The sequence below is a fragment of the Penicilliopsis zonata genome (genome assembly GCF_001890105.1).
Source record: "Penicilliopsis zonata CBS 506.65 unplaced genomic scaffold ASPZOscaffold_19, whole genome shotgun sequence".
In the NCBI taxonomy this organism is placed as follows: Eukaryota; Fungi; Ascomycota; class Eurotiomycetes; order Eurotiales; family Aspergillaceae; genus Penicilliopsis; species Penicilliopsis zonata.
The window spans coordinates 174,813-199,451 of record NW_019208927.1 but is presented as its reverse complement, the minus strand read 5'-3'; the positions used below and the strand labels follow the sequence as shown (position 1 = coordinate 199,451).

Sequence of the window (24,639 nt, the reverse complement as noted above, 5' to 3'; positions counted from 1 at the left end):
TATCAGTGATACAGCTTCCCATCAATTTGAAGCGAGCTCATTTCTCCCTATCTCATAACAAGAGTGAATTGAACTGATTATCGACGCGAGTTCTCCCCTGCTTTCAGCGATTCACGATGAACCGAACACTCTTCCGAGCGGCACGTCATCTTCGTGCGAAACAGCCGATTCCTATTACGCCCTCTCCGCTCGTCTCACGCGGGTACTCTACCGCCCTGTTCGACTGGGAAGACCCCCTGGCAGCATCTGAATTATACACGGCGGAGGAGCTGGCGATCCGGGAGACAGCACGGCAGTACTGCCAGGAACGATTGATGCCTCGGGTGCTCGAGGCGTACCGGAACGAAGACTACGACCGACGGATCTTGGAGGAGATGGGCGAGCTGGGACTGCTCGGGGCTTCTATCGAGGGGTACGGATGCGCCGGGGCGAGCACGGTGGCGTCGGGCCTGATCACGAAGGAAGTCGAGCGGGTGGATTCCGGGTACCGGTCTGGGATGTCTGTGCAGAGCTCGCTTGTGATGACGGGGATCTACGAGTTCGGGACGACGGAGCAGAAAGAGCGGTTCCTGCCCGGGTTAGCCAGGGGAACGATAGCGGGATGTTTTGGCCTGACGGAGCCGAATCACGGATCGGATCCGGGCTCGATGGAGACGGTTGCGAGGGAGCATCCGACGAAAAAGGGCTGTTACTTGCTGTCCGGGACGAAGACGTGGATCACCAACTCGCCTATCTCGGACGTGATGCTCGTCTGGGCTAAGTTGGAGAGCACGGGCAAGATCCGTGGGTTTCTCGTCGAGCGCGACGGTTGTCCGCCGGGGACGCTGGAGACCCCCGCGATCAAGAACAAGAGCGCGTTGCGTGCCTCGATCACGGGCATGATTCAGATGGACGATTGCCCCGTGCCCGCGGAGAACATGTTCCCGGACGTCGAGGGGCTCAAGGGCCCGTTTACCTGTCTGAACAGCGCGCGGCTGGGGATCGCCTTTGGCGCCATGGGAGCGCTGGAGGACTGTCTCGACCGTGCTCGCACCTACGCCCTTGAACGCAAGCAGTTCAGGGGCAACCCGCTTGCCAAATACCAGCTTGTGCAGAAGAAGTTGGCCGACGCCGCCACGGACGCCGCCTACGGCACCCTGGCGGCGGTCCAGGTCGCTCGTCTCAAAGACGCGGGCACCATGGCCCCCGAAATGATTTCCATGATCAAGCGGCAGAACTGCGATCGTGCCCTTGCGAACGCCCGGGTGTAAGTTCCCTCCTCCTCCTCCTCCTCCTCCTCCTCCTCTCTTCTCTTCCGTGGAACGCGACTGACCAACCTCACAGACTCCAAGAAGTGTTTGGCGGCAATGCCACCAGCGACGAATACCACATCGGTCGACATGTGGCCAATCTTTTCGTTGTGCAGACATACGAGGGCCAGAGTGATATCCACTGTAAGTTCTCTATCCCTCTGTCATCAACACCGAGGTTTCGAGTACACTGACTGACTCGACTCTACAGCGCTGATCTTGGGTCGGGCTATTACTGGAGTCCAAGCGTTTGTTTAGAGTGTATCTGTAGAGCGAATGAACTATCCAGACACAATGAGTGAGTACCTACCTAAGGTAGAGTAGGTACTACTAACCTGTCTATGTACTGAGTACTCCTGCCTGTCCCCAATACAAATCACATGACATCCAATTAGGGAAATGGGACGGGTGCTCTCATCCCGAAACACGGACGAGGCTCAATGAGGGCGTCATCTTCGATCCTGGTGTGGTTCAAGGCTGTAACCCGAAGCCTTTGCCTTTGCCTTCCTTCGCCTTCGCCTTCGCCTTAGCCTGTAGCCCTACCATGTAGAATCTCAGCGTCTCCAGTATCTTCAGTGGTCGGCAGTGGAGTGCAATTTTTTCCAGGACCCGCCACTGTCATCACCGAATTACTCCAGTCATACGGCACCCGAACAGAGACTGCAGGTGGCGATATGAGGAGAACACCCGGCCGGGAATTCGAATAGGCAGCATACAGCAGAATTATCGACGCGGCTTCCTCTAATTATTAACCATATCCTCGCCCATTAATAATTGCTGACCGAATCGGCGGAGGCTCAGCGTGGCTGTGGTCAAATCGTATCGGTATTGTAAACCGGGTTACCGCTGCTGCTGCCCGTGATCTCCCCGTCTCGCTCGTCTTTCTTTCAGCCCAATTTCCACCTCTCGTCTTCTTCTCTCTCCCTCTCCCTCCCTCCCTCTCTCTCTCTCTCTCCACCGATCAACGGCTAATTCCATTTCTGTGAGTACCAACCTATATATTTGCATGTCTTGGCCTTGTTGTCGATTGTCTTTTTTTTATTTTCCTATTTAATTATATTTTCTCTCTCTCGCTCTCTCTCTCTCTCTCTCTCTGACTGACTCATTACCAACGCAGAACACCCATACCTAATACCCGCCTGCTCATCCAAGAGAAACCGTCTCTCCTTGACCCTATATCATCCTCAGAATGGCTCTTAAGAGAATTAACAAGGAACTCACTGACCTCGGCCGGTAAGAGAGGATTCCTCCCTTGTGATGCGCTGATGGAACTGGCGTCACTGTCGGTCGTCTTTGATCCCTCACCCCACCACTGCGGGGTGTTGGTTGTCGGAACGACTTGGGTGGCAGAATGTCATTCCATTCCATCCTCACCTCATATCCCTTCATCTTTACTAACTGTCATGTTCTTAGTGATCCACCCTCTTCCTGCTCTGCCGGCCCTGTTGGCGATGATCTGGTACGCAATTACCCCTCCTTGGACCTTTCCGCCCGCCGGATGGCGGGGCTATCTATCTGCAGGCGTTGTCGACGACCACACCAACAAAACTACAACGGTGCTGACATGATGTTTTCTTATTCCAGTTTCACTGGCAAGCGACGATAATGGGTCCTGTGAGTACTCGAGACTTGTTCTCTTCACACCCGGGATTATGAATGAGCTAATATTGTATATAGGGTGACTCGCCGTACTCTGGAGGTGTTTTCTTCTTGTCGATTCACTTCCCCACCGACTACCCCTTCAAGCCTCCCAAGGTCACCTTCACTACTCGCATCTATCACCCCAACATCAACTCGAACGGCAGCATTTGTCTCGACATCCTGAGGGACCAATGGAGCCCTGCCCTTACAATCTCTAAAGGTTGGCTTATTCTTCTTTGATTTGCATTTTCTAAAAAGGAAAAAAAAAAAAAAAAAAAAAAACACCACGCTAACTATGTAATGTAGTGTTACTTTCCATCTGCTCGATGCTCACTGACCCCAACCCCGACGATCCCCTTGTGCCCGAGATCGCGCATGTGTACAAGACCGATCGTCCCCGATACGAGGCAACCGCGCGGGAGTGGACTCGCAAATACGCCATTTGATCTTCGCACATCCGAAAACAAACAAAAAAAAAAAAACACCATGCTTGTCATCAACCTCGCTTCTGCGTCTTCTTCCCCTCCGTTAGATCAGATCCGAAAGCCTGGCGTACCGTGATCGTAGATCCTTTCCTTGTTTTCTCTGTGAAACATTTGCGTGCCCTTGACCCTCCGCTTTTTTTCCACCCTCTTCCTCTATTTTTTTATTTTCCTTACGTTTTCTTTATTTTTTGGCGGGAAATGTCATATCAGACGATCATTATGACCTTCTCTCATCATGCATTCATGGCATTACTATTTTTCACCGGGAACGAATAAATTTAAACACTGATGACTGAAAAGAGAACTTGAACTTTGTTGTGTGGTTTGGGGCGAGGCGGGCGAGACCAGCGATGGACGGTCGGGGAGGGGATGTTGTCATCGTGAGATAGGAATGAGTTGCGATGATCTAACCTTTACTGTAGTCTGTAGTTGTACGTAATTGACATACTTGAGCATATTTCCTCGAGTCTATCTTGGATCATAAGGACTACTATTCTAGAGCCTAACCCAGAGATTCTATTGTAGTACGTAGTCCAATTATAAACAGACTGGATCTGATTTGATTTACATGTGTAGACTTGAGTCGAACGCCGTAGATGCATAGCAGAAAATATGTGAAAGAAAGAGAGCATAAAAGAAAAAAGAAGAAGAAGAAAGAAGAAAAAGAAGAAGAAAAGACTATGCTTGACTCCTACTAGCTCTAGACGCCTTGGACGGCGCGACACTCCCACTCGCTTTAACAGTCTGCTGCGAGGCATGCGAGGCATGCGAGACACGCGAGGCATGGCTAGAAACCTGGCTGATGGAGTCGCTAGGACGGACGGGCTCGTCGAAGCGGCTGGAGCGCTTGGAGACGTGCGAGTCGGCAGCCTTGGAGTGGGAGGAGTGGAGGGAGCGAGCAGCGTGCGACGGCGAGTGGGAGTGGATGGAGGGGGCGGAGGAGCGGCGGGAGTCGCCGATCTGGCTGACCGAGTCGGCGGGCGAGACGTACGAGTCCACGTCCAGTGTGTCCGGGAAGATGGCGGCGCTCCCCGCCATGCTCTGGGGAGGGTGGGGGATGTGCCGCGCGGAGACGCCCGACTTGTTGCTGGCCGTCGCTGTGCTGCGGTAGGAGGAGGCGACAGACCCCTCGGGGAGTGGGATCTGGCGCGCCGTCCGGGTGCTGGAGGCAGTGCTGTTGTTGGCTAGCGATTTGGCAACCGAGTGGTGGGAAGAGTGGTGGGAGGAACGGCCGTCGTCGTATGCCTTGGACGCTGCCTTGATCGTCGACGCGGTGTACGTGCTGCCCCGCTCGAAATTCTCTTGCGCTGGCTCGTGGTAGCTGCTGATAAACGTGCTCGGGTTGCACGGGAAGCTCTGCGACCGGGTAACCGATGGTGGGTACTCAATGGCACGCAGCGGGAGTTCTCGCGTGCTGCTATACACGCTGCCCTCCGAGGACCGCCGGCCGTTCTCATCCAAATAGACGCTCCGTGTCTGGTTGGGTGGGGGGTAGAACTCGGTGCCCTCGTAGATAGTGTCAGCGCGTGGGTTCTTCGACATTACACTGCGAGAATATGTCGACGCCGCATCCTGCTGGCGAGAGTAGGTGCTTCGGGCGGGGGCAGCTTCGATCGCCTGGAACATGGGCGGGGCCTGGGCCTGGCTCTGGACCTGCGAGAGGGTCTGAGAAGCGGTAGAGGCGAGCAGTCGAGGCAAGTCCTGGGGTGTATATTCCGGCGGGGCCGTCTGAGAGGATGTCTCGGACTGAGAGTCTCCCTTCACCATTGCATACGCGATGGCAGCGCCTGCTGCAGCCCCTAGAAGGGTGCCCACAATGGTTTTGGCCACCGTGCTTCCATCGTCTGACTTCGGTTGCGGCTGCTGCTGCTGCAATGTTTGATGATAGATGTTGTAGGTAGTGGTAGAGGTGGAAGGAGCAGAAGGAGCTACAGAGGGCGCCTTGACCTCTCGGGAGACAACCGTTGGCGCGGCTCGCTCAACGGCCCGCTCAACGACCGTCGGTGCCTTGGAGTAGTAGGACTTGGTCTCGGAGACGACCGATTTGGTGACCGATTTGGCGACGGACCTGGGCGGCGCAATGCTTTCGGTTTTGACTGAGCTGACTTTGGAGGTGGCCCTGGAGACCACCGAACCATTCTCGATCAGATTCAGGGCGGGACCGCTGCTGACAACTGACTTGGCCGCCGAGGTAGGGGGCCGGTAGACGGCCTCAATGCTGTTGCCATCGACGTCAATCACGGCAGCGCTGTAGTAGCCTGAGTCGGAGTCGCGAGTCTTGGGCTCTCCATGGATCTTGCCCCCTGCCTTGAGGGCGCAGATAAAAAAGGAGCCCACAGCATCTTTCGAAGGAGCAGGAAAGGCGACATGAGTGGCACCGGCAGGAGTACTAATCAGTCAGGTTATTACGGTGTCGTATCCTGGAAGGACAATAAAAAAAGACTTACCCAGGCTTTTGCTCAGTGATCCAAAAGTCCGCCGGCTCTCCTGGTTTCTGGCCGAAGCCAATATAATCGTCATGACGACCGATGAACTGGTACCCGAGGGGCTGGAGGCATGATAGGAAGAATGAGGTTGAGGTTGGAAGATGGGAGACAGTTAGGGTCAGGTGCGAAACAGGCATGATCGCGTGGCAGGCCTAGCAAGTCTGCCGCGTAGCCAGGACAGAAGAAGAAGATACAATAGAAGAGAAGCGGAAGTAATATTGATGGTATGAATTCCTAGAACAAATGAATCTCTCCGTGGTGGGGGTGGTTGGGACACAGATATATGTAGGAGACAACACACTCTCTGCATCGATTGAGTCATACATAGAGAGGGTCCCAAAAAAAGAAAGGCCGAAGCAGACGACACCTGCAGTTGTTTCATCGCCGGAGCGAGATGGACGAGGCCATTCCGACGAATGCCCAACCTGCATTTCACGACCAGGGGGGAGGTAGCATTTGCCTCCACCGTCTAGCCTCGCATTTTGCAGGCAGAATCGCCTTCCCCCTCTCGCACCAAACCTAAAGACGAAGTCGTCTCTGCAGGCCGGATGCAGTCCTGCTGCCCGTCTCCTCGACCATGACCGAGACTCACCTTCCAGCTTCCCCTATCGGAGCGTCGTCGAGGGAGGGGTGGGAGGGGCAGACGAAGGAGACCCATCCACGCGGCGGCCACTTTTGTGCAGGTGGCCGTCAGAGACTCAGAGCGTGCCAGGTCATCGTGGGGGAAAAAACACGGACCCGTAAATAAGGGACCGTCATAACCAGTCATCGCCGCTTCGCTGTTACAGGTTTACCGTCCTCGACCAAAGATGACCGAGAAACCCGGCGGGATGACCGAGAAGGAACTGAAAAGGTGAGGCGACACTGGGCGGCAGAACACGGATTGGGCTTCTTCCCTGGAAAATGGATAAAGGGACGGACATTGGGAGTGACTGGACACTGGACAAGTCCCAGTGGAACAGCTCTATAGGCTCTGGCCATGGGGCGTTAGCTGGCGGGTGGTTCGAATCACTGCTCGTTCGTTGGCTTTGGGCATTTCTGCGGCAGTTAGTCGCTAGAGTGCGTTGTCTGACCGCTAGAGCGCATCCACTGCACTTTGCCTACCTAAGTTGTGTGCCCAGTCAGTTCGTCGGACAGGCTGTGGTCAGGAAAAAGAAACGAGGGGCCATGCAGGACGATCGACGAAGTCAAAGTCGAGGAAGGAAGAAGAAAGAGTCTTCCAGGTTCCAACGCGTTTCTTAGGGGGTTGTCCTAATCCAGCTAGACGCTAACCGTGACTTGATGCTCCCAGTGTTCAGTGCTCACAACCAGGTCACTACAGGTCCCTTCACTGTACAGCCTCTGGAACTAGAGATCGAGAATCAATCATTTACGAAGTGCGAAGGAATAAAGATTCCCATCTTATCCTCCATACGCTGGCGGAAAAACAGGTCCACTTGCTTCCTGTGTGCCACGTCGAGAGAGAGAGAGAGAGACCGACCCCAGCCACCGAGAAGCTTACTATACCGATTATTCCGTCTCCCGCTGCATATTACAAAAGACAGTCTATACAAGGAACTGGACAGGAGAAGTGTAAGATGTGGACAGCATATGAACTGGCGGTGTTCCGAGACAGCCTATGCGGGTAGAGCTCTATACGAGCCACTTGGCGTGAAATCCAAACGTCTACATGAAGCAAGTAGGTTTCTCGTGTCTTAAAATACCGAAAGGTAGACGCGACGGTCTGATCAATTGTTCATTAAGCGGATAGCTGAATGGATTCTGTTAAAGGGGCCCTGGCAAGAGTTTTTTTTTTGTTTGTTGGATCCGTGTCTTCGGGAACTGTTTCGTGTCTCACAAAAATCAATGTAGAAGATAGTCGATTATCGGCGGTTGTTTGTCGAGCGGGTACAAACCTATCAAGGAGGGCTTAGCAGGAGCGCAAGAGCAGGTCGCAAACACCAGACCCTGCCTTGAGAGGCTGTCGAACCTGCACGTCTTGTTGTGAAAACTGAATCAGATCCGGACAGTGTCTCAATGCAGCGGTTCCGTTGGCCGATCTTGGAACCTTGCCAAACAGCGCCAGGACCCCCGGAACAGACCTCGATGTTGTGATCTTGGCCATCCGGCATCGCCCTGTTCCATGGAGTTCCAAGATGCACAAAATTGAAAAAAAAAACAGAAGCCAATTGACAAGAGAGAGACAAAAGAAAACAGAGAAATACAAATCTGGACAGGAGTCCAGAATTAAACAGGAAAATAAGTAAAGAAATGTAGATACTCCACTAAAGGATCGATCAGCAGATGGAGAAACCTGTAGGCAGTCATATATATTCCTCGGGAAGCCTGTTTAGTCAAATTGGCATGCCATCGCGTTCAATATTTGCCATCGGTGAGTTTTTTTGAGCCGGTTTAGTATTTGATCGGTCGTCGTCGTCCGTCGTCCGTCGTCCGTCGCCGTCAAGCCTCGGACAGGGTGGGTGGCTGAAGGGGTTCAGGGAATCCGAAGAACACAAGGCTCATAGAATGTCCCAGACCTCCTCGGCAGCGTGGCAAAACTTACTACAGGCCACACTGGCACTCAGACTGTAATTACTGATACTGATCGTATCGTCCTTGAAGGTGTCGGCAAAGTCGTCGTGACCCTTGGCCATCGCGCCGACGAAAATGCAGATACTCTCCTTGGGCTTCAGCGTTTCGATGTAGTCCTTGACGCGCACCACGGGGGCCTCGAAGCTCATGGTCACCTTGCGGCAGTTCGGGGGCAGGTGGTCCGTGATCGGGTTCTTGATGACTTTCAACAGCTTCTCTTGCGAATTGGTGGAGCGGATCGACAGACGGTGCAGCAGCTGGACCATCAGACCAGCGAACCGCTTGAATGTGCGAGGAATGCGGACAGTCGGGTTGACCTCGATCAAAACACCCTTGGCCGTGTGGATGTAAATCTGAAGCTTGCCCGCCTTGTTGATCGGCGAGTCGAGGAGGGTGAGCAGGCACTGCATTTGTAAGCCACTGAACCAAAACCATATCAAAGAAGCCAGAATTCTAACCTGATGTGTAATATCCGGGCGAGCCTCGCTGATGTCTCGGTTCATCTTGCGCATGATTCCAATGTGTTCGTCGCTGTTCAACAGCGAGTACTTCTCCTCACGGGCAGCCCCGTTCCGTCCGCCATGAGAGGCCCGGTAGGTCTCAAGACTGGCATTGGAAAGCACCACAATCAAACGCTGCGTGTCTTTATCATGAGCCGGAATCGGGGTATGTTGTTCGGCCACGAGCTGGGGGAGCTCGGGAGGCGGGCAAGACTGAGTCCCTGATACTCGAGTCATATTAGCTTTCCCTCTTCTCTCTTTTTCTTTCTTTTTTCTTCTTGCCAAATATAGGCTCTGCTCAAAAAACTGTGGTGGATGAAAGACTCAGATGCTACTTACTGGCTCTCTTACGCTTGCCTGCGGTCTGGGGGGATTCGGACATCTTGCCTGTAGGAAAATATTTTCAGGCCACGAAAGCAACAAAGAACTCTCTGATTGATTTGAGTGGAGTAGTCCTCTCGAAACAGAAACAAGCCACAGCCAGATAAATTTTCAAGAAACTGCTCGAGTGAGGGTAATATTTGAGCAGTTTCTGCAACGCGTGAGGTGGAGAAAAAGTCGCTGATGGCGGACAGACGGGCATTTTTTAGTTCTTCCACGAAACTCCGACTTTCGCACCCCGCAATCCCTCAACGATAAGTTTGCATCTCTCCGGGAGAACTATTTGAAGGAGGACTCTTAATTTATCCATTGGGAGAGACGGAATTTTCGCAGATGGAGTCAATAAAAAGACACAAGGAAAAACGAGCAGCATTGATTGATGACTTCTTCTCGGGCTGGTTATTCACAGGCATACTGATGATCCCAAGAGTCAATTCTTTGGTTCTCCTTTACGTCGACATCAACGATAAAATCTCGCCTATACCGGTACATTGAGGAATGCAGAGTACTTGAATCTATGCATGCATCTTGAACTGACAGATAGACCGAAGGCCAGGATAGACTGAGGACTCGGCGAAACAATATCGGATTTCGGAGCAATAAACGATTTCGGAGTAACTACTACACTGCACAGTGGCAATACTATACTGTCATTTAGAGGTACGGAGTACAGGATGTCTCTAATACTACTAGGTCAAGAATATGATGTGACAGTGGTGTCATGGCGAAAGAGCAATTCTGATCTCTCAGATGATTGGAATCTAGGATTCTGTACAACCTGTTGTACTACCATGTAGTACCAGGTCCCCCGCATCCTTACGACAGCTCTACAGACAAGCTTGAACCTCAGGAATCAGGAAAGCGGAAGTCACATGTGTTGTCGATGGCTGTTGCTTGTCTCAAGAAAGAGGTTTGCGGTGGGCGTCACCTCTACGCTTATATTCGATAACTAATTGTATCGACAAGGCTTAGGCCTAGGTGATAGAGCCACTCTGGTCGATCCACTTGGGCTCTTCCACCAGGCTGTTCATATGATGCCTGTATATCACGCCCCTGGAGACTTTCATAGGTCGTCGGGTATTTATCCCAGAGCAACGCCAGGGAATTTTTCCACCTCGCCGACAACTGCTAACGCGTAATTGGACTGTGGTGTTAAGAGAAAAGCAAAACTACAGGAATTAATCACAGGTACGGAGTGCCTCGCAGACTGATTATGGAGTAATGAAGGGACCTTCTTCTTTCACTTTGCTGAGAAGCTACGCAGCGAATGACAGACAACAGAGAGAGGAGACAAAGCACTGTTCTCTGAGATCGCGTGTGATTGTCAAGGGTAGGACAATCCTTATCATTCCACTGGCGCAGGCTGCTTAGCCAGCCATACGGAGTGCTGGCAAGCATGTTGTCCTAGTGTATGTAGTATGTACTATGTAGTACCTATTAGGCGCAAGGGCATGGATTGGGGGAGGAGGCTGGGGATCCACGCCCATCCTTTCCACCCAGCAAGGCAGATCTGGCATCCCCGCGCCAGCCAACAAGAAGTGGTATGTGTCGCCAGATACAGTCCTCACAGCTACCGCCACACCAGTGGTCCAGCAAGAATCATTATTAAAGGGGGCGAGGGGCATCCCGTGCAGTTGGAACGCAGGCCCACATCCTCCCTCCAGCCAACAGCGAGTACGAGGTATGGAGTATTATACGCCTGGGTTCGAACAGCTTTAAAGTTTCGATTCCAACCAGAGCCCTCAGATGATGATACGTAGAGAAGAATTAAAGCTCTCGACGAGGCCACCAGTTGTTTAGGCTGCGGCTTCTCGTGTCATCATTCAGCAGGCTGAGTCGAAGCAGGCCGACCTCCACCATCTCAGCCGAGTCCGACTGAGCATCTCCTATAACGAGAACCGTCCGTGACCTCGCGTGTTATTGCTCTGCCTTACAAAATCGCGGGCTTTTCTTGTCAGTCAGTTAGTTAGGCTACCCAGCTAGCCACCTGGGAGGTCATTAACCTACTCCATATCCCCCCCCCTTGTACACAGTCAGTACAGGGGTCAGAAGCTGCCAAGTTCCAACCCTTCCGACGTCTCCCCACAGCCGATCACTCGATCTTCGATCTTCGCCACCGTTCAAGCCTGTCGGGCTGAGACAATAGGTATTAGTGAGGGAAAGCTGGTCTGGTAATTTGGTAAGCTCGTCAATCCGTGCCCACCCGACCGTTGGCCGAGTGGGACGCCCATCGCCTTCCTCATTTGTCTGTGACACGGACTGGAAGCAATATGACCCAGTTGGGACTAGCGCCCTGGGATCGCGTTCCGTCACTGATCAGCTTACGTAGGATTTGCTCCCGCAGAAGCCCGTCCTTTGGGGGGCAAAAAAAATAATAATAATAGGGCAGAGACGACAACACGTCAGTCGCCTGCTTCCCCTCTTACGGTGAACCCCTTGATCCAACCCATTGTCGATGTGCAGTCTACTCTGAGAGGAGATGCCGTGGACAGTCACGAATTCTTTCAAGCGGTACGTACCCTGGTTGCGGCCCCCATGCTACGCGCAGAGGAGAAGGGAGAGAGAGACGCGCTCTACCTACTGACTGACACGCCGCGGTCTAGAGGCCTCATGAAAACGTACGGAAGACCGGTATGGCGCGTGTTTGACGACGACCAGCACCCAGCCGCGAAGAAACGACGCGTGCAGTCGGGCCATGAGTCCGACGATGCGGAATTGAGCCTGCAGTATGCCATACGCGAATCGTCAGCCGCCATCCTGTCGAGTCCATCGCGTCGCAACTCGGTCGTGCTCTCCGAAGCGACTCAGGAGGAGGACGACCTGTCGACACCCCCCTCGTCGCCGCCGCCACGGCTGAGCCCGCCGGTCAACACGCGCAAGCCGACCTTTGCCTTTCTTAAACGGAAACATTCGTCAACCAAGGAGGCAAGCAATGCCTCCCCGCTCACAGAGGTCAACTCCAACAGCGTGCGCCCGTCGACGGAGCCGCCAAAGAAGAAATTACAGCAGCAACAGCAACAGCAACAGCAACCGGTCCTGAAGCAGATGCAGATCGATCTGGGCACTGAGACGCGCAAGACTTGTGCTACATGTGGCATGGAATACATCCCATCTAACGCCGAGGACGCTGCGCTACACAAGAAATTTCACGATCGGAACTCTACGGGGGTGGACCTTGGCAAGGCGTTTATGCGAGGGAACGCGTCGCGCTGGGTCTACGAAGCCACACGCTTCGAGGAAGGATACGTCGTGATTGTGGATCGCAAGGCTTCTCCCACCACCAAGGGTCAGGCGAAGAAGGTGTTGGAGGTGATCAACAAGGAGCTATCGGCTCCGGACATCGCGGACGACGTTCTCTGGAGTCAGATCGAACCGCCTCAACATCTCCAACAGCAGCAGCAGCAGCAGCAAGGGGATGCACCGCCCGAGAAAGCCGATCGATACAAGGTATTTCTTCACATGAAAGACAGCCGCTGCGTTGGGCTGTGTCTTACGGAGCGCATCTGGGAATCCCGAGCTGTTGAGCGACCGTCGCCACCTGCCAGTGACCAGCCCAACGGCCATGACTCATCCATCACTGCTGGGGACCAGCCCTACCCAGCCATCGTGGGCATTTCACGTATCTGGACGTCAGGTTCCTCGCGTCGCAAGGGCATCGCCATGGACCTCCTCGACTGCGTGGTGAGCAACTTCATCTACGGGATGGAGATCCCCAAGGCCAAGATCGCCTTTAGCCAGCCTACAGAAAGTGGTAAGCGGCTAGCAGAGGCCTTTTTTGGCTCTGAGGAGCAGTGGCACGTCTACAACGAGAGCTGAGAACACCGCGCGCTGGTAGACATTAACGTGGAGGATGCCTAATCCTGATTACCCCCTTTCAATTTTCCTTGGTCGTGCACGGTTCGATTTCGGGCGGAAGGCAGCAGCAGCAGCCGGGGAGCAACCTCACACGTACATGCAGCCTCTCTCTCCGAGGCATCTCTCCTTGTGTATAATCTCCTGGTGGTTGGGAAGGGAGTCTCTTTTACTCATCGGTCCTTCCCGTTTCCCCCCCTTTTACGTTCCTCCTATTCTACTGTAACATAGCCTTTTACTTTGGTCAGATTTCCCCCTTTATTTTTGGGTCGTCTTTTTTCCTTTCTTCTTTTCTTCTTTTACTCAGAGACTCGGCGTATACGCAAAGCTAGCAATCGCATCGGTATACTCAAGAGAAAACGAAAGATTTTTTTTTTCCAATATTTGTATCCAATCGTTTTACAGTTTCCAAACGTTGTTCGTTCCGTGGTGTACCGGAACCAGCGCAGATAACAATAGCGACCAAATCTACGTGCTAGGCAGGTAACAGATCCTGTCTTCCTTTCCCAACGTCCCCGCCTTGTTGATCTGATCTGGTTTTCTCATGCTGGAGTTTGTCCAGTTCCTTTGCGATGTCTGGATTAAATCCTTTCCGCCATAGGCAGTTTAAGGGTGAGTGACGCTATTCCCGCAGCTTCCGAGGGAGGTCGATTACGATAAAGGGACCCAGGGTGCTCGATAGCATTTCTTCGTTGAATCGAGACACAGCACGTAATTCTTTGTCGGTTCATCATTACTGATCGCTGCAGATACGGCAAGACAGTCAATATCCTCTGTGAAATACTCCGACGTCGCGTTCTCTCCGGGTTCGTCGTCATCATCGCCGTCCCACCGTGTTCCGGATGCCCCCCCCCACGAGCGACCTCCATCAGACGCCGACGACTCTAGATCATCCGATGAAGGGCAAGCTGGCCATGATCCGTTCCAGCCGGACCCTAACCTGAGCGATAGCAATAGCGACGAGGAGACCGGGGAGGATTCCGATTCTCCTGCTCTGAACAATGGTTGTCTACTATCTGCCAATTTCGATCCACCAAGAGCCCCCTCACCCATCTCCGCCATTGGCATCACGACACCGGCGGCTACCGCAGAAAAGGATGAAGCAGTAGTGAAGCAGACTGTGGTACATAATGATGGGCTGTTGAGTGGTGGGAACACTAGTCTTGGTGGTGGCAAGACGGACGGCCCTGGCCAGGCCGACGCTGATCATCCTCCGGTAGCATCGGTAAGCATCAGACGCCGTTCAGAGGCGGAGAATCTATGCTCTGATGATGTCGAGCCCAAGGCTCTTGCGACTCACCCAGTCACCAAGGAGAAGAAACCGCCGCCACCACCCAGATCGCATCACGGGAAGCGTATCAGTATCAGTTCTGATATGATGATTTCCGGGAGACCTCTGCCGCCGCCGAGTAATCCTAGTAGCCCTCCATCAATGACCTCGAGCACGCCGCCTCGGGCACATCGACTATCTCAACCAACTCTAAGTTACTCATCGGTCAGGGCAACGAATGAACCGCCAGCTACCGACACGATCACCCGCAGTCGGTCTCAACATAAACGTCCACCTACCCCTCCGTTGGCTCGTCGACGCAGCCAGCTTGTGAGGTCCAAGTCCACGGCATCCCGTAATGAGCCGTCTCCGCTAGGGTTGCGCCAAGATAACCTGGAGTCGGGCTTCCCCTCTTCCTCCCCCTCTTCTTCTTCTTCTTCTAGCACAGAATCCAAGTCAACCCCTGGACTGCGGCATCTAGAACCTCTGGAGGGTGCTCCCCGTCTGGATCACCTGTCTAGAAGGGTTGCTCCAGGAAAAGAGAATATCGCTCAACCTACTTTTACACTGACGGATGATTCTCCCGATCCAGCGTCGCTTCAAGACCTCCGACGTGCCTCGTTGAAAGCCTCGCGACGGATCTCTTATGTGAACGGTCTGACGCTGAGTTCCAGCAATCAACCTCTGCCGCCGCCACCACCACCACCACCTCGACGACTGCGAGCGTTGAGCAAGGGGAGCACAGACAGTAAGCGTCCCCCGGTGGACGCGACCGAGAATGCACGCGACATGGACGAGGGCGTCTCATTCCGACCGTCAAATGCCAGCGACATCCTCGCAGATCTCTCAAGATTACAGAAAGAAGTGGATGATCTGCGAGGACACTACGAGAACCGGAAAGACAGCCAGTAGCAGGATTGCCGGCTGGGATTCGGTATATACTATACGTATAGACAGGTCACAAGCGCGTAGGTCTGGGAGGAACAGGGGTTTCCACTGGCTGTATTCGATAGCTCTTGATAGCTTTTTATGCAATGTTATGATATTCACGACTCAAGTCTATCTCGCCTGATGATCGCCAAGTAGTAGCTACCCCTCCCTCAGCCTGAATCAGTGAGCAGCCCCAAGAAGAAACCTGGCAGTAATTAGCAGAGCCCATTTTGTATCTTATAAACGCCTCCAGATAAATCGAACCAATTTCATCTCACCCTCCCCATACGTATATGGTTTCCCAGGAGCAGCCTCGAAAGTATGATGCCCGCAGATCGCCAAAGTGATGACGTCGCGCGGGCGCCCTCGACCGTTTCGGGGCGCATCGTGACTCCACCGCCAGGGAGGAAGTGGTGATAACCTCCTCTTCCTTCGCTTTCTCGTCGATTTCTCGGCCGTTGGTTAATCAACCCAAGTTATTGGTTACTCTCCGGCCGAGCTACGAGTCTACAAGCCACAAGTTGGCTTGGTCTGTGACGGTCTCTTGTCCTGCGGTTGTTGAAGGCCTTCAGCTGAACTGCGCTGCCTTGAGGTAGAACAGCCCTGCATAGTTATCATTGTTTGAAGTCCATATTGTCATCGCTATTATCGTTAATTCTATTCTCATACCTTCTTGTTCTCTTCGTGTCACTGCTGTTGCTGTTTCTACTCCGTACTTCTCATATCCTCCTACGCTGTATTGCTGTTCAAAAAGGTCTCTTCGTGTCCTCAACAGTTGACATTTGAGGCTATCACAAAAGTATTTATCACCCTCTCTCTCTGGTATATCTGATTTCTGCTAACCTGACAACATATGGCGACTTCGACGCCCACACTGATCAATCTCCCCCCGCCTCCCTCCGATCCCGTCACACCATCGGATATGGGCCCGTAAGCCTCATACTTTTTTTTTTCTTTCGATTGTTTTATCTATCATACAAAGAAGATAGCTTGGTTGACATGGATTGGTTATAGAGGTACTCCCAACTCCGGCACGACATCACTCTCTGCGCTGTCGACAACCGCGATCAAAGATGGCCACCAGGGCCAACCGCACCCGTACGCGCGGCATGCCCACCATTCCTCCTCGACGTCCATGGCGTCTACGAACACACTCGAGGCCGAACGTGCGGACCGTATCTCCCGGCTTGCCGGACTGGAGCGCGTAGCAACCGCTCGCGGCAGCGGTGCCAGCGGCCAACAACCGCAGGGACCTACCTCTGCTGCCGTGGCTGCGGGCCACGTCTCCGGTTACTTTGACAACTATCCGGCTCTGAGGGAGCGCAGCACCGTGGGAAGCGCCAGCGCGACGGGCAGCGTGGGCGGCCGTACGACTTGGGCCAGCGGAAGCGATGCCTTTGACGCCGACAAAATGAGCGAGGGCCCGGACGACGGGACCTCTAGCGTGGGCAACCTCAGCGATGAGGGTGATACGCGGAGCCTAGTCGGGTTCGGCGAGGGAGCCAGCAGCACCATCAGTGGGCCGACTTCTAGTCATCCGGGCCTTCATCGCTTGTCATCGGGGGGAGGGCGGCCGGCCCCTCTCGGTAGCCCGACTATGACAACGACTAGTCGGGGCAACCACCACCAACAACTACAGCAGCAGCAGTACCAACAGTACCAGCCGTACCATCCCTCTGCTCCGTCAACCACTGCACAATCGTTATCCACCATCGAGAATACGGCTCTTCCCCCGTCGCCGTCGCCGGCAGGGTCGACTACCCCGGAGCCCACGACAGCAGCCGAGACGGCGGCAGCGGTGGACGCCCGCATGGTTGATGGCATGACATACGACCCAGACGTGGTTGACACGACAGCGCGGACGCCGCGCTTGGTGACGCCGTACGACCGGAGCCCTACTTCGGGGGTCTCTCAACAAGCAGAGATGTAGTCTTTACTACCTCTGTCTGTCTCATAAGTAGAAAAAGAAAAAAAAAGAAACTTATCTCAGTGAACGACTTGATGACTCGGTTGTACTTCTACGGTGAAAATCAGGATATGGAATCGGAAAGTGTCTTTCAAAGCGATCCTGATCGAGATGATTCCACTCGCTGCTAGGTTGATTCTGCTGTCCATTTTGAATGAGATATAATTGTCGTGTTTTGGCTAGGGAAATATCTATACGGAGTACTATTTATTATCTCTATTGTGTCGATAAAGTAAACCCACAAAACAAGATAGACACTACTCCGTAGACTCTCTCTAGACACCCTACAATATACTCTTAAGCAATTAGTAGTAACCATAGGAAATAAATAGCTGATAATGAGATTCTTGTGGGTATTAACTACGTACCACGTAGACTGTTGTCAGCGTGCATTGTGCGTCACTGGCTGCAAGCCCAAAATTTTTCCCTCCGCCTCAAACCAAGTCTTTCTTTCGACTCTTCTTCTTTTCTCTCTCCCACCTCTCGCTCTCGCCCCCCCCCTCCCCTCCCCCCGCGCCGCGCCTCTCCTCCGCCCTACAGACCTCCAGTCCAATTCTTCATTGCTGGCATTGACTTGTCAAGCACGGAAGTGTCAAGTTTCTCAAAGGACCGGAGAGCCCGACAAAGAAGTGCTCGAACGCTCGACCCCATCCACGTTCCCGCGCTGTGAATCAGACAGACACGACAACTACTTTTCCACCCCCCCACGAATTTTTTTTTTTTTTGCCTGAAAGACAGTCAAACAATACTCTATTTAGCGAGTCCCAGTTACCGCTTGATTCTCTGCCTGCTTGTATTCAACAGCAGCTAGAACCCGAGGAAGAATTACAAAGTCTGTTGATTGATCGAGTCGCCTAAACTCGTTTCTCGTCGGGTACCCTTCAGACGGGCACCAGCAAGTTTATCAAAATCTTCTAGCTTCTATTCCTTCTTCTTCTTTTTATTTCAAGAACACGATGGCAGCTCCTACACAGCTTTCATGTGCGTGTTATTTCTGTGCTCTGCTTAAAACCTGTGTTGTGCTGTGCTGACTGCCTGCTCTAGTTCGCACGCTCAAGGGAATCGGCATTTTGGATGCTGCGCCCGTTTATGAGCCTTTGTCGGGGTTTGTGAGGTATATCAAAAGCGTGCCCTGCTTGAGCTGGTCTTGTAGGCTAATGTTAAAATGTTCTAGACCTGAGGGCAACCTTCGCTGCAGCGCCTATTCTCCGTGCGGTCGGTACTTTGCTTGGGCATCTGCGGATAGGTACGTGCTGCAATTGCGCAGGGTGGCTTGGATTTTTTTTTCTTTTTTCTTTTTTTCTTTCTTTCCAAGAGAATGGTACTGACCGCCCATGTAGCGTTACTATCATCGATCCCTCCGTCGGACACGTAGTGACCACCCTCCTCGCCGAGAATGTGTTTGAACTTGGTTTTTCGCCACTCGGGACCTACGTGATCACATGGCAGCGCCCGGGGAAGGACGAGAATGGCGACGCCGTCAAGAACCTCAAGGTGTGGCGCGTGGTTGAGAGCTCGCCGGACGACGCACACGTGGCCGTCGGTAGCTTCGTTCAGAAGTCGCAAACGGGCTGGAACCTGCAGTACACGGCCGACGAGCGGTACTGCGCACGTGTCGTGACCAACGAAGTACAATTCTACCAGAGCGAGAACTTGTCGACCGTCTGGAACAAGTTGCGTGTCGAGGGCGTCTCCGACTTTGCCATCTCCCCCGGCAAGACGCACTCTGTGGCTGTTTTTATCCCCGAACGCAAGGGCCAACCGGCCGCGGTCAAGGTCTTTGTCGTCCCGCAGTTCACCGCGCCTGTCTCCCAAAAGAGTTTCTTCAAGGGCGACAAGGTCCAATTGAAATGGAACAGCTCCGGCACCACCCTCATCGTGCTGGCTCAGACAGAGGTCGACAAGACTGGCAAGAGCTATTATGGAGAGACCACTCTTTATCTGCTCAACGCTAACGGTGGCTTTGATTCCCGGGTTGACCTCGGTAGGAAAACCCCCCTTTTTTTTTTCCCACTTGTTCTGCTCAGGTTTCCCTTCTAACTTCTTCTAGATAAGGAAGGTCCTATTCACGATGTCACCTGGTCTCCCAACTCGAAAGAGTTTGGAGTCGTGTATGGCTACATGCCGGCAAAGACGACCATCTTTAACTTCCGCGGTGTCGCCAAGCATAGCTTTGCTCTCGGGCCCCGGAATACCATTTTGTTCTCCCCCCACGGTCGGTTTGTCCTGGTGGCCGGCTTCGGTAACCTGGCGGGTCAGATGGATATCTACGATCTGGACAAGGATTATGCCAAGATTGCGACTGTTGAAGCATCCAACGCCAGTGTCTGCGAGTGGTCACCGGACGGCAAGTACATCCTGACGGCTACCACTAGCCCCCGGCTGCGCGTGGATAACGGCCTGCGGATCTGGCACGTCGGCGGTGGCTTGATGTACAACGAGGATATGAACGAACTGTATCAAGTGTCCTGGCGGCCTCAGAGCACCATCCAGCACCCGCTGAGCAACCCACTAAACCCGGTGCCTGTCCCGCATGCATCGGCGCTCGCCTACCTCGCAACCCGGAAAGCCCCCGTGAAACCCGCGGGTGCTTACCGGCCCCCGGGAGCTCGCGGCCAGCTGACTCCCCTGGCCTTTAAACGGGAGGACGAGGGCGGCGCTGCCTTTGTGCGCGAGGGCGCATCATCAATTGGCGGCGCTGGCAACGGTCTGAACGGGTTTGGCCGGGCGCGGCGCCGTGACATACCAGGCGCCGAGCCCGCGGAGGAGTTCCTGCCTCCTGGTGCGGCGCCTGGCGGCGGCGTGGCGCTTCCTCCGGGGGCGGACGCCGAGAAACTATCCAAGTCGGCGGCAAAGAACAAGAAGAAGCGGGAAGCGAAGAAGGCAAAGGAAGCCTCGGACAAGCCTGGTCCCGATGGCGAGCTGGCGCCGCCTGCCGGACCATCAAGTGACCGCAGCCCTGATCGCCGGGGCGAGCGAAGCCACTCGCGCACTCGCTCTAAGAACCACAACCAGGAGCGTAAGCACAACGGTGGTCATGCCAACGGTGGCCCCGGGGGTCACAAGGCCAAAGCCGCGCCTGAGGCGGCAGCCCCCGTTGCGGAGCCCGTCGCGGCCGACGGAGGCGCCGCATCGACGGCGCAGGACAAGAAGATCCGCGGGCTGCTGAAGAAGATCCGGGCGATCGATGAATTGAAGATGCGTCTTGCGTCCGGAGAGAAGCTGGAGGACACGCAGATGAAGAAGATCCAGACGGAGGACTCTGTGCGCAAGGAACTGGACGGTTTAGGATATAACTAGTGGTTGATTACGCCCTTTGCTAGCGGTACAATCTAGCTAGAGAAGATAACTTTGAATACTACACAATCTATGTCAACATGCGTGTACTGTACAAGAAGACTGCAAGCCGCTCAGAGAGAGAGAGAGAGAGAGAGAGAGAGAAGCCTAATAATCATCTACGACCCCCCTCTCCATCTCCTGGCGTTTTCTCTCGTCCGTGACCTCCCACCACCAGCTATTCAGCTTCCGGGCCTCGGACAGATCGGCACGTTGCTCCCGCGTCTCATGCCACGGCTTGTGCGCAAAGATGTAGTGCACGTTCTTGACGCACTCGTCCTTCCAGATGGCGGCGTGGGCGTTTTCCAGCCTCAGCGTTTTGAGCGCATTATACACGTACGGCAGGGCGACCCACCGCGCCCGAAACACATCCGAGAGCAGCTCCTGGTCCGGGAAATTGTACGCCTCTATCCTGTCCGCGTCGGCGAGGGCTTCCTCGATCATCGCCCAGGCAGGTTTGCCCGGGTTGATCACCAGCAGGCCGCTGTTGAGCATCCCCACGCCGGCGCTGGAGGGGGGCGCTTCCTTCTGGGCCTTGTCTGGGTGGGGATGTTGAGCCGTCAAGGCGCAATTGGAGGGAATCCTAAACATTTAGCATATTTACGAATTTTTTTTTCTTCTTTTTTTGAAAACAGGGGCTTCTGAAAATACCAATGAGAAGGATAGTGTGGCTTTTTCATCGGATTGCAGGCACAGGCATGAGAAGCCGCAAAGATCCGGTGGTGCAGAGTGCCCGGCGCATCGAGCGGGAGGTCCATGATCTCGTCCATGTTATGGCGCACGAGCATGTCGCTGTCGAGCAGGACGACGCGGTCGTACTCGTCCCACAGCGTGAAGGCGACCAGCTTCGTCCAGGTGTCGTTGAAGCGCGGGTCTTCCTCGTACCGGCGCGACGAGGCCGGCACCACGGCTTCCACGCGCTGGTAGGGGATCCCCCGCGCCTGGAGCAGGGGGAGGCCCTCTGCCTGCGGGAAGGCATCGGTGTACAGCGCAACGAGCGGGTATGCGCTTTGCACCCGTTGCAAGGAGTAGGCCAGCGTCAACAGGCCGGGCAGGTAGTCCAGGTTCGTGATCACAGTGGCCCAGACGCGGCGTGCTAGATTAGACGTTAGCGGGGGGGGGGGGAAGGAGGGATTGTTCGTACTCGATGCTTCAAGACTTACTCTTGGGATCATCCATGGTGGTATATCTGATGCCTCGACCACAGCAAGGAAGATCTCTATCAACCAAATCTACTGCAAGTCATAACTGTTCGAGGCAGAGCTGATGACAGATCTGATATACTTTATCCATGGAGGGGCTGTCCCGATAGAGCCTAGCGGTATTTGCTGGCGATAGCTGCATTATCGCAGGTGAAGAATGTTTTGGCGTTGGGTTCCCATTGGATATAAAGCACACCATTTGCTGCTAAAGTAACCTTGATGCGTAAGAAAATTGACTGATACGGTACTACAGGGTACGGTGTTTTACGGTTTGATGTCCCACGTCTCGGCCTGTATGGCGGATGAATCGCCCTGATGTGAATGTCTCAGTCGTAGAATCACACGGATATGGTGAATAGACTGGCTCCTGCAACGACTGATCAGGACGAGCAATAGCGCATGACAGGCAGGGACAAGCCGGCGAGGCTTGTTGGAAAGATAGGTAGGTGGGAGGCTCTTCGTTGCTCTAGAAGCAAGGCTTACTAGAGACGAGAAAAAGCCATTGATATCTCGCAGCCGATACAGAGCTTATTCCTGCTTGAGACAGGAATTTCAAGGCATGGATCTCGCCTTGCGCTCCACCTTGCAGCGCGATGTTTGTAAAGAGAATAAAAGCAGAGAAGAAAGAAAAAAAAAGAAAGAAAGAAAGAAAGGGGAAAAATAAGACAAAGGGTATCGATTAGATAGGGATACGATATCATGCAAAGATGCGTGCCTTTTTGGTCGGACTGGCGATCCGCAGGGACCGAGCGCCGCCTGCCATGCCGGACAACAGTCGGTCCATCCCATCGACGTCCAGCTCGCCTCGACGTAACATGAGCTGGTCCGTCTCGGCGGTGGGCTGCTCAGATAGACGTGGGGAGAGGGTCCTGGCGGTGGTTTCCGGTTCAGCGAGGCGGGGGGCAAGGATCATGACCCAGTGCTCGGCCGTGATGAGGATATCAAAGGTCTTTTGTCCGGGCGCCTTCCGGGCTTTGCTCTGCGCAACAGGAAGATGGCAGATGCCCTTGAGCTTCTCGCCCATCAGCTGCACGTCGGGGATGGCAGACACTCGGCATCGATTCGAGGAGTCAAACGTGCCCATGGCTTTGGTGGCGTTGCGCCACAGGGACAGCAGGCTGGGGACGATCGCACTCTGGTCGCCGTGGCGGAATAGGATAGCCTCTTCTGGTAGAGAGTCTCGGGTCGTGTTTGTCTGGTGTACAGAGATCTGTCCGGTAAGAGACCTGCTAGGCGCAACCATACTAGACCCCTTAAGCAGCCCGTCTTCGCGGATCCGTTTCGTCGAGGGAGTCATGGGCGCGAACCTCGGCCGCTGCTCCGTGCTGGAGGTGCTGCGTCCATCGGATGATGGCTTTCCAGACGCAGACGGCGAACCGAGGATACGTCCAGTCACCGAGAAGGCTGTCAGCGAGCCACCGGTGATCCCTTGCACACTCGACTGGCGGTGTAGCGGTCCCTTGACACTCCCCGGACCGGCTCCCTCGAGATCCCACACCCCCCACTCTCCGTCCGCCATCAAGACCATGACAGCGCGACCCCCTAGGACCCATTCGGCATGGATGACAGCCTTGCGGCGTACCGGACCAGACCCAGGCTGCTCAAATCCAGTGTAGAGAGAAATGAGCCATTTGCCTTCCGGTTCCACTGCTTCAGCATTGGATTTGGGGGCGCTTGACCCTGTTCGGGTGCTTCTGGAAGACCTGGCAGACAGGCAGGAATAGACCTTGACGCACCCGCTACTGAAAGATGCTAGCAGGGTGGAGTGGCGTTTCGACGGGTACGGGGACGGGTTGAACACGATATTCTCCGCCGGCGCGGGCATGTAGCTCCGCTGGATGGGTTGAATACCATCCTCGGACAGCGTATACACCTTATTTGCACCCGCCGATCCTTCAATAATGGGAATCCGGTAAATCAGCAGCTTGCCGGACGCTTCGGCAGAATGAGTCGCCACAAGCAGATCCCACTGGCTTGCATCCTCTACGTCTTCCTCGCAGGTGAAAGTTATGGCAACTCCCTTGGGGATCTCCTGATGAGAGAAGATCCCGTTGATAGAGAGAGTCTGGGCTCCCCACGCACCCTCTGTTTCCTCAGGATGTGGTGGAACGAGTGGCAACGCCACGACCCGAGTCGAATAGTCGGCACAAACCGCCGCCACAACAATCATCTCGGACAAGATTGAGGGGAACGGATCTAGCGCAGAGCGTGCTGTCGCAGGGAGAACGGGCGGGACGGCCAGGTCCAGCACGCGACTTCCCAGGGGGATGTCAATCTGACGGATAATGTCTTCGTACGGATGTGTGGGATCAACCTCAGTCTCCTCTTCGAGAAACTCGTAGGTCGGTCGCTGTGTCTGCTGCTGTGGTCTCGGTGGCGCTGCCGATGTGTCCTCCTCGTCCGAGTCGATGATCATCACTACATCGTCGTTGGCTGCCGTAGCTTTGGCCTTGGGATTCTCTTCCGAAACCGACTCTTTCCTCTGACCAAACGGTTTCCCTCCTCGCCAAGTGACCCTGATTCCATTTTCATATCCGTAGAGTATAATCGACGAGCCGTTTGGGGCAAGCAGTGGATAGCCCTTGGCAACGTGGACGCGGTGAGGGAGCTGGTAACTAAACCAGTGAGCAGGTCTCAACATAGAAATCAACACAGAAAGCCGCTACCTTAACTGTAATCCATCATCCCTCTGCCTGACCAACGGCCTGGCAGTCATAGAAGACGCCATTG

General features: G+C 54.2%; 9 protein-coding genes across 9 annotated transcripts; 5 read left to right on the top strand and 4 right to left on the bottom strand.

The window, feature by feature from the left end:
• Nucleotides 1-56: 56 nt before the first annotated feature.
• On the top strand, nucleotides 57-3,686 carry ASPZODRAFT_161620 (hypothetical protein). The gene is made up of 7 exons (XM_022726530.1): nucleotides 57-1,246; nucleotides 1,324-1,433; nucleotides 1,501-1,537; nucleotides 2,703-2,748; nucleotides 2,874-2,903; nucleotides 2,967-3,150; nucleotides 3,237-3,686. Exons 1-7 carry the CDS (start codon nucleotides 117-119, stop codon nucleotides 3,374-3,376), a joined length of 1,677 nt encoding a protein of 558 aa, XP_022577905.1. The 5' UTR covers nucleotides 57-116; the 3' UTR covers nucleotides 3,377-3,686.
• A 407-nt stretch (nucleotides 3,687-4,093) lies between these two features.
• On the bottom strand, nucleotides 4,094-6,038 carry ASPZODRAFT_74517 (hypothetical protein; the record flags this gene model as incomplete). The annotated part of the gene is made up of 3 exons (XM_022729970.1): nucleotides 4,094-5,437; nucleotides 5,468-5,804; nucleotides 5,863-6,038. The coding sequence occupies 3 exons, from the start codon at nucleotides 6,036-6,038 to the stop codon at nucleotides 4,094-4,096; spliced, it is 1,857 nt and encodes a 618-aa protein (XP_022577904.1).
• Nucleotides 6,039-8,049: 2,011 nt separating this feature from the next.
• Nucleotides 8,050-9,506, bottom strand: ASPZODRAFT_136245 (hypothetical protein). Its single transcript, XM_022724019.1, has 3 exons — nucleotides 9,312-9,506; nucleotides 8,931-9,193; nucleotides 8,050-8,876 (listed from the first exon to the last, which is right to left on the bottom strand). The coding sequence occupies exons 1-3, from the start codon at nucleotides 9,352-9,354 to the stop codon at nucleotides 8,400-8,402; spliced, it is 783 nt and encodes a 260-aa protein (XP_022577903.1). The 5' UTR covers nucleotides 9,355-9,506; the 3' UTR covers nucleotides 8,050-8,399.
• Nucleotides 9,507-11,366: 1,860 nt separating this feature from the next.
• Nucleotides 11,367-13,305, top strand: ASPZODRAFT_929882 (hypothetical protein). The gene is made up of 3 exons (XM_022730458.1): nucleotides 11,367-11,524; nucleotides 11,738-11,864; nucleotides 11,957-13,305. The coding sequence occupies exons 2-3, from the start codon at nucleotides 11,833-11,835 to the stop codon at nucleotides 13,167-13,169; spliced, it is 1,245 nt and encodes a 414-aa protein (XP_022577902.1). The 5' UTR covers nucleotides 11,367-11,524; nucleotides 11,738-11,832; the 3' UTR covers nucleotides 13,170-13,305.
• Nucleotides 13,306-13,764: 459 nt separating this feature from the next.
• On the top strand, nucleotides 13,765-15,540 carry ASPZODRAFT_136242 (hypothetical protein). The gene is made up of 2 exons (XM_022724018.1): nucleotides 13,765-13,817; nucleotides 13,955-15,540. Exons 1-2 carry the CDS (start codon nucleotides 13,778-13,780, stop codon nucleotides 15,385-15,387), a joined length of 1,473 nt encoding a protein of 490 aa, XP_022577901.1. The 5' UTR covers nucleotides 13,765-13,777; the 3' UTR covers nucleotides 15,388-15,540.
• A 256-nt stretch (nucleotides 15,541-15,796) lies between these two features.
• On the top strand, nucleotides 15,797-17,703 carry ASPZODRAFT_930313 (hypothetical protein). The gene is made up of 3 exons (XM_022730461.1): nucleotides 15,797-16,204; nucleotides 16,259-16,335; nucleotides 16,420-17,703. Exons 2-3 carry the CDS (start codon nucleotides 16,259-16,261, stop codon nucleotides 17,333-17,335), a joined length of 993 nt encoding a protein of 330 aa, XP_022577900.1. The 5' UTR covers nucleotides 15,797-16,204; the 3' UTR covers nucleotides 17,336-17,703.
• Nucleotides 17,704-17,977: 274 nt separating this feature from the next.
• Nucleotides 17,978-20,823, top strand: ASPZODRAFT_28396 (hypothetical protein). Its single transcript, XM_022728133.1, has 5 exons — nucleotides 17,978-18,352; nucleotides 18,416-18,485; nucleotides 18,546-18,617; nucleotides 18,712-19,355; nucleotides 19,422-20,823. Exons 1-5 carry the CDS (start codon nucleotides 18,328-18,330, stop codon nucleotides 20,669-20,671), a joined length of 2,061 nt encoding a protein of 686 aa, XP_022577899.1. The 5' UTR covers nucleotides 17,978-18,327; the 3' UTR covers nucleotides 20,672-20,823.
• On the bottom strand, nucleotides 20,744-22,246 carry ASPZODRAFT_927639 (hypothetical protein). Its single transcript, XM_022730453.1, has 3 exons — nucleotides 21,871-22,246; nucleotides 21,359-21,803; nucleotides 20,744-21,290 (listed from the first exon to the last, which is right to left on the bottom strand). Exons 1-3 carry the CDS (start codon nucleotides 21,884-21,886, stop codon nucleotides 20,816-20,818), a joined length of 936 nt encoding a protein of 311 aa, XP_022577898.1. The 5' UTR covers nucleotides 21,887-22,246; the 3' UTR covers nucleotides 20,744-20,815.
• ASPZODRAFT_2114649 (hypothetical protein) lies at nucleotides 22,174-24,637 on the bottom strand (the record flags this gene model as incomplete). Its single annotated transcript, XM_022727763.1, has 2 exons — nucleotides 22,174-24,524; nucleotides 24,576-24,637. 2 exons carry the CDS (start codon nucleotides 24,635-24,637, stop codon nucleotides 22,607-22,609), a joined length of 1,980 nt encoding a protein of 659 aa, XP_022577897.1. The 3' UTR covers nucleotides 22,174-22,606.
• Nucleotides 24,638-24,639: the final 2 nt, after the last annotated feature.

Coding starts and splice junctions, on each gene's coding strand:
- ASPZODRAFT_136242 (XM_022724018.1), top strand. CDS start 13,778: ATGTCTGGATTAAATCCTTTCCGCCATAGGCAGTTTAAGG. Junction 13,818..13,954: donor CCGCCATAGGCAGTTTAAGG/GTGAGTGACGCT, acceptor TGATCGCTGCAG/ATACGGCAAGACAGTCAATA.
- ASPZODRAFT_929882 (XM_022730458.1), top strand. CDS start 11,833: ATGCCGTGGACAGTCACGAATTCTTTCAAGCG. Junction 11,865..11,956: donor GTCACGAATTCTTTCAAGCG/GTACGTACCCTG, acceptor GCCGCGGTCTAG/AGGCCTCATGAAAACGTACG.
- ASPZODRAFT_136245 (XM_022724019.1), bottom strand. CDS start 9,354: ATGTCCGAATCCCCCCAGACCGCAGGCAAGCGTAAGAGAGCCA. Junction 9,194..9,311: donor AGGCAAGCGTAAGAGAGCCA/GTAAGTAGCATC, acceptor CTCGAGTATCAG/GGACTCAGTCTTGCCCGCCT. Junction 8,877..8,930: donor GCCCGGATATTACACATCAG/GTTAGAATTCTG, acceptor TTACAAATGCAG/TGCCTGCTCACCCTCCTCGA.
- ASPZODRAFT_161620 (XM_022726530.1), top strand. CDS start 117: ATGAACCGAACACTCTTCCGAGCGGCACGTCATCTTCGTGCGAAACAG. Junction 2,749..2,873: donor GCCCTGTTGGCGATGATCTG/GTACGCAATTAC, acceptor TTCTTATTCCAG/TTTCACTGGCAAGCGACGAT. Junction 2,904..2,966: donor AAGCGACGATAATGGGTCCT/GTGAGTACTCGA, acceptor TATTGTATATAG/GGTGACTCGCCGTACTCTGG.
- ASPZODRAFT_927639 (XM_022730453.1), bottom strand. Junction 21,291..21,358: donor CCACACTATCCTTCTCATTG/GTATTTTCAGAA, acceptor CTAAATGTTTAG/GATTCCCTCCAATTGCGCCT.
- ASPZODRAFT_930313 (XM_022730461.1), top strand. CDS start 16,259: ATGGCGACTTCGACGCCCACACTGATCAATCTCCCCCCGCCTCCCTCC. Junction 16,336..16,419: donor ACACCATCGGATATGGGCCC/GTAAGCCTCATA, acceptor GATTGGTTATAG/AGGTACTCCCAACTCCGGCA.
- ASPZODRAFT_28396 (XM_022728133.1), top strand. CDS start 18,328: ATGGCAGCTCCTACACAGCTTTCAT. Junction 18,618..18,711: donor GCTTGGGCATCTGCGGATAG/GTACGTGCTGCA, acceptor CCGCCCATGTAG/CGTTACTATCATCGATCCCT. Junction 19,356..19,421: donor TGATTCCCGGGTTGACCTCG/GTAGGAAAACCC, acceptor AACTTCTTCTAG/ATAAGGAAGGTCCTATTCAC.